At 37.9% G+C, this 6,000-nt stretch overlaps 1 protein-coding gene across 1 annotated transcript in view; it reads right to left on the bottom strand.

The window, feature by feature from the left end:
- Positions 1-643: 643 nt before the first annotated feature.
- Positions 644-6,000, bottom strand: part of LOC114138602 (contactin-associated protein-like 4) — a 45,982-nt gene continuing 40,625 nt past the window's right edge. The window contains exons 22-24 of the mRNA XM_028007978.1: positions 4,141-4,356; positions 3,164-3,235; positions 644-1,808 (exon numbers count right to left, since the gene is read on the bottom strand). Of these exons, the coding sequence (XP_027863779.1) occupies positions 1,621-1,808; positions 3,164-3,235; positions 4,141-4,356 (476 nt within the window). The 3' untranslated portion in view covers positions 644-1,620. The remainder of the gene's footprint in view (positions 1,809-3,163; positions 3,236-4,140; positions 4,357-6,000) is intronic.

The raw sequence follows: 6,000 nt of genomic DNA, 5'->3' as shown, positions 1-6,000 counted from the left end.
GCAGGCATCTGTAACCCAGAGTTGCGTCTTAGTTCATACAAACTCTGAATTTGGATTTGATAAATAACTTGTAATCCTTGTACAGGGACATTTGTTTCTGTTGGGGAAGGAGGCTGAGCCAGATACGGAAAGTAAAGATTTTAGTACGCCGCCTTTCATGAGTTTAGATTTCCTTCTCAAAGTTTTAACAATGTGAATACTTCTGATGTGATTTTTTTTGTTTGTGTGATTTTGTGATAAACCAAGTCAGACAAGTGTGTAGTTGCAACATGAAAGAACATTTTTCAAAGGTTTTTTTTTTAATACAAAGCAAAAAAAAAGTATGGAAATGTAGCTCCCTTTAAACTCCACTAACCCAACATGTGCTTTGCAAGTTTTTTTTTTTTTATGTGTATGTGTGTGATTTCTGAAACTGACGGTCTGACAGGACAACATCCCCGCTTCCCCAGAGTCCGACCGTGACATCTGCACCACGCTAGGAGGGCTGAACAAAGCTCGATTCTCTCAAACTGAACGGGACAAACAAATCACGCGTGGAAATATTTGTTTCTAATAAAATATTCATTTGCCACAATTATTGACTTGTAAAATATATGCAAGGAAAACATCTTTTTTAAAATCATTTATTTTCTAGTTAGACTGAGTCATGAACAAATAAAAATGAAAACGAATATAAAAGATCGAGCTCCAAATGCGGTTGTGTGATGATGAAAACTGAGGAAGTCAGTCTGGTTTTTAAAGCATCATCACGGGAAACCGCTACAGAGTCCAACTTCTGTTTGCTCTCCAGTGCTGCAATAGAAACGGTAGAGCAAAGTTGTTTTATGTAAATATGAAATTCAGAATGCAACAAACAGAATTCAGAGGAGCTCTATTTTTTTCACATATCATCTGTCTTACATTATATTGTCACAACATCATTTTAACAAGTAATGTTTGACCTTATAAATGCAATGGTTTGGAATGTATAGAATGAAAATACACATTAAATGATGATTCAGACATGATGATGAAGCATCTGTGAGAAATCAAAGGAAGAGAAACGACAATGGTCAAAATATTAAAAACATGTTATTTAAAAAAACAAACACATTAAAGAAACACATCCTGGAGTAAAAGATTGTGTTTGTGTCAGTTTTAAACATAATCTTGGTTTCTGCCTGCCCAGAATAAAAACACCCCTTAAGTTATTTTAATGTGTGTTGACACCTGCTACAGAGATGACAAAAGTAAGGCATTTTTATAAGAAAATTATTTATACTGCCTTAAAAACATTGAAAGAGGAAAAAAAAATATTATTGCAAGCACATACATTTCTCACAGCCATTCATAGAGCAAGAAGCCAAAGTTAAAATATTTTCTTCGGCTTCCAGCCTCCAAAGGTTAAACATCTATCATTTAAAACACTCCAGATGTAACCACAAATTATTTATAATTTCAACAGTTAACACTTTAAAATGTACATCATTATCCATTCACAGCTGACTGTTGTGACAGTGTTTTGCTTTTCCGATTGTTCAACTTCACAAACTGCATATAAATCACAATCACATATCGGGTCGTTGTGCAAAGCACTGAGGAATTACAAAGTGTCTCAGTCTGCCGTCCGGGAGGTTGCGTCTAAATAAAATATTCTTTCTGGCTCTCAGTCGGACCGAACTGCGAGATGGTCTGGCTGGTAAACTGCAGTCTGTTGCTATCTTCTGTTTTTGTCAGCTCCTGGTTTTGGCATGTCCCCTTTCTTCTGTACAGAAGTCGGATCAGTATGGCTAATGCAGCAACAATCCCAAAGATCACCACCATCAGGCCTAAAATGCAAAGAAAAAAGGCCAGAGATGAAGCGTTCTCTTAGGGCAGGCGTTGTTCTTTAAGGAAGAAATGCACGATTAAAGATTAGTACACAATGTGATCAGTAGACTTGACAGAAACTCAACTATCACAGCCATAAGAAAATTACCTAATTGCATTACACAGACACGATGCGTTATACAGACACTTCACTCACCTCAGGATGTTTGATGCTTGAAACATAAACATAAACTTACTGTGGATATATTTTGACTAACATATTTGACCACTTGGTCAAATACGAGCATAAAAAAGTAATTTCTAGACAGTCAATTTATTCTTACATACAAAAAACAAAGTTATAGAAAGATGCCAACATATTAATGACATAATCCTTCAGATGAAACAGAATACTCAATTCCACTCCCTCGATCCCAATACCAACACACTATTTAGAACGGAAGCAAAACAAGCTCTCCGTTCTTCAGAGAACTGTGAAATCTTGGTTATTCCGATCCAAAAGATGACACATGTGCTCCTGCTGCTTATGATCACGCTCTTCAACACTAAGCAGCTCTCTGATAGCAGGCACCATGTCAGCCGGCCCACTTCGGTGGTTCCGATGTTGTTTCGAGTTTGCAAGGCCTTCGTTCATATAGCGACATAAATCATGTGCCGATCAAGGAATGGAGTCTGCTGTCAATCAAATCGCTTGTGCGCAACACACATCTCAGCAGGGCTCCCTGTGCCACCCTGAAGTGGTAGTGAAAAATACTAAAGAGCTGGTAAGGATTTGCAAAATCGGTCCCTGATTGACCCCAAGTGACTAATGAGGAGAAACCTCTCAGTCACCAGTGAAACTCAAAACCTCATTGAATGTTTCAGCCTCTCTCCGGCTCCCAGTCAGCCCCACTGCCCTGCCAAGTCTGGCTGCAGGAACGTTCGCCAGTCTTCCTGCTCCAGCGGTCATCTTCTACCAAAGTCTTTGATTGGCTCCAAGTCTGAGCTCTCTCTTCAGACCAATTTATCATGTGTGGTCCTACCAGAGGCCAGTACTCTGGACAACATAGCTGCACTGATCACATTTATTCTAACCTCCCTGTTAAAAGAGTTATGACGTTTGCAGAACCAAAAACCGGCATGTATTTGGATTACAGAGTGGTCCACATCCTTATTAGTTCTATTCCTGTTTACCGTGGAGACAATGGAACTGTTTGGAGAACAACCGTGAGGGTTCATTTACACAGTGTTTCTTTCACAGAGTGGTTTTATCAAGCATATTGAATTAAACCGTAAAGTCCACCATCGGACATGTCCCGTCTCATGATTGATGATAATAGGAGCACAACTCTGGAACTAATTTCTGCTACAATACCTCCGATGAGAGCCGAGTCACTTCTGAGGGCATTCACTAACGGCTGGCCTCCTCCTACCGACCCTGATTGGTCTGCAGCGAACAGACAGTAGAAAGGAGACAAAAACAAGCAAAAGAAAATAGAAACACGTCACTGAACAATAAATATACATTTGAAAGAAAATAAAACAAGTGCGTGTTTATGAGATGAAGTTGTTTTTTTTCTTAAAGTTAAGAAAATCCTTATTCTTGACATAAACTCTTAGGTACAACACAGTAGACTGGTCCTTAAAACAATCAAAGGAAAAACAAACAGAAACATTACATTTGTCATTAGTTCATCCTTACAAACCCCAGAGATCAACAGAAAGAATGATCAGCCCTATAAAACTCAGACAGAGCTTGGTTGCATATTTTTTATTTTACAACCTGAATCCTTAAGAAGTTAATGTCCCTTCAGATTGACTCTTTAGTCCTTGTTTTTTATGTAGTTCTCCTTAATTAACATCATTGGATCCCACCTCAAAAATACAATCAATTCACACAATAAATATAAAACAAGAAAAGTACAAACACAATTATCCTGAAAAGTATAAGAAATAGTTCAAACTAAAATAATCCTTTATTTAGATGTCAAAACACAAGTGGTCATGTGGTGGGATTAGGATTAGGTATTGATTATTCAAAATGTTGACAGATCTGCTGTGTTATGAACCAATTCTTTAATTGTTTTTTAAAATAGATTATAAGTGGTAAGAGCTCTAATGACAGCTGTTTAAAAATGTTTCTCTGTTATCGATATTATTGTCGAATCCCTCAGCCACCAACACAAATGAAAATGGCAACATGAAGCTTTCTGGCGGTGCCCAATTTAATAAAAATTAAAAGTGAAATGATTCCCAGAATTTCTCTCCACGGACCATCAGTATCAGAAGTGCTTGGAGTAAGAATGAGCAGTAAAAATCACAAACGACAGGACGGCGCCGCCCCTCCCCGACCTGGCTGGTGGTGTGTGTTTTCCGCTGCGTGGGGATTGGCTGCAGCGGGGCCACAACTGGACCGGATGAGCGGCCCCCTGACAACAACAGAGCCGGCGCGCGGTCGGAGGAGGGCGGCTTTCAGAGGGCTGATGGAGTTGAAGAGGATGGCAGACAGACAGCCGGCGAAACCCAGAGAGCCGAGCTGAGCCAGCGCCGGATCCAAACCCTGAGAGTCTGTGGAGACAAGCAGTGAAACGGAGGACAAACTATTTTCTGGTTTAATTTTAGGTTCTTCAAACAGAAATAAATGAGAGCTATCTAAATGTTAGTAAGATGTGAACAAGTGTAGTTTGATATGTCTGAAAATAATAGGATTAATAGGATATGTAGCCAGTGATTGCATTATATCTTGTTTGCTAATTGCAGTGCTGTAATACAGGAGAGGAAGCCTCTTATATTCTTTTTTTTAAACTCCATCAATTCTCTGTCACCTGGGAGCAAGTCTTTGCACTTTTTCTCAGGTTTTTCTCTGATTTTCCTCCTGATGTTTCCATGGTTACCGGAATACTATTTACCCCTTTCAGTAACTCAATGGTTCCCAAAGTGTGGGGCGCACCCCCTAGGGGGAGCACAGTGCCATTGCAGAGGGAGGGAGGGGTCGGGAAGAGGTATGGATGAAAAACCCCCAAAAAACCAGTTACACAAAAGCGTTTCACTGTAAAGATGGTTTGTAGTTTGTTTGGTAACAACCTGAAGTGTGAAATAAACTTCAGTGGAGTTTGAAAACAAAATATGTGTAAAGGTTTATGTCTGGCTGAATGATGTGTGTGCCCAGTTGATTTTTTTTTTCTTTTTTGGGAAGGATTTTATTATAATCCATAGGGGGGCCCAGAAGAAAATCTTTGGGAACCACTGCAGTAACTGCAGGTGGCTGGTTTTAAAAGCAATGCGATTTCCTGAAAACAATCAGGGCTTTTTCTTGTTGCTGCCTGCTCAATGGGGCAATACGATAAAGGACAAAACACACACACACATATCTTCAACTTATTTTTAACTATGTTCTACATAAAACACAATAATTGTTACTGCTACCTAAAAGAAAAAGATGGTAAAGAAAAAAACTTCTAATTTGAGGCGAAACAATTATTATTATTATTTTTTTTTTACAAATTTTATGATAAAAAAATGTAAGGATATCTGTTGTTGTTTTCTTCCAGATCCAGTATTGTATACCCTTTACAAAATTAATGTCGTTTTGGTCTTTGAGAGGTCGAACTTACAGTATTATGTCCTTGTGAATACACCACTTGAAAATGGTCTCAAAACAACAATGTTATCATTAATCGCGATAATAACTAGGAGAATTTATCGTCCAGCAACGTTTGTAAACATGACAGCCTACTTGTTAATTATATTGCATGTTATTCAGTGCTTTGACCAATTTCCAGTGCTTAAATTTTCTTGCCCCGATTTTATTAGTATAGAACTTCACATTACATATGTAAGTAAAATAAACTCATCGGTTAGGTTCATTTTAATTTAGCAATCAAATGTAACAGGAAATTATTGTAAAACTTACTGTTGGTTCTTTGCTGGAGATAATAATTTCAAATCCAGACAGTAAATCAATAATAAAAAAAAAGGTTGGAGTTTTGAGGCATTTTATTAAAAAAGAGAAAATAAATTGAATCTTTAGTATTTAACTTACAAACCACTAATCAGATTAGTGAATGAAACGGTTTGTTCAGAGTTTCAATAGGGTCCCTGTGTCATTATTACAAGGAAAAACATCAGCATCTTTACCGTTGTAACAGTTTTATTTAACCAAATAAATTAAAATGTGGCATCTGAAGATAGTTTGAGTGCTCAAAATAATAA

The sequence above is a fragment of the Xiphophorus couchianus genome, chromosome 22 (genome assembly GCF_001444195.1).
Source record: "Xiphophorus couchianus chromosome 22, X_couchianus-1.0, whole genome shotgun sequence".
Classification (NCBI taxonomy): Eukaryota; Metazoa; Chordata; class Actinopteri; order Cyprinodontiformes; family Poeciliidae; genus Xiphophorus; species Xiphophorus couchianus.
Note: the sequence above shows the minus strand (reverse complement) of the source record. Positions and strands in the feature narration are given on the sequence as shown.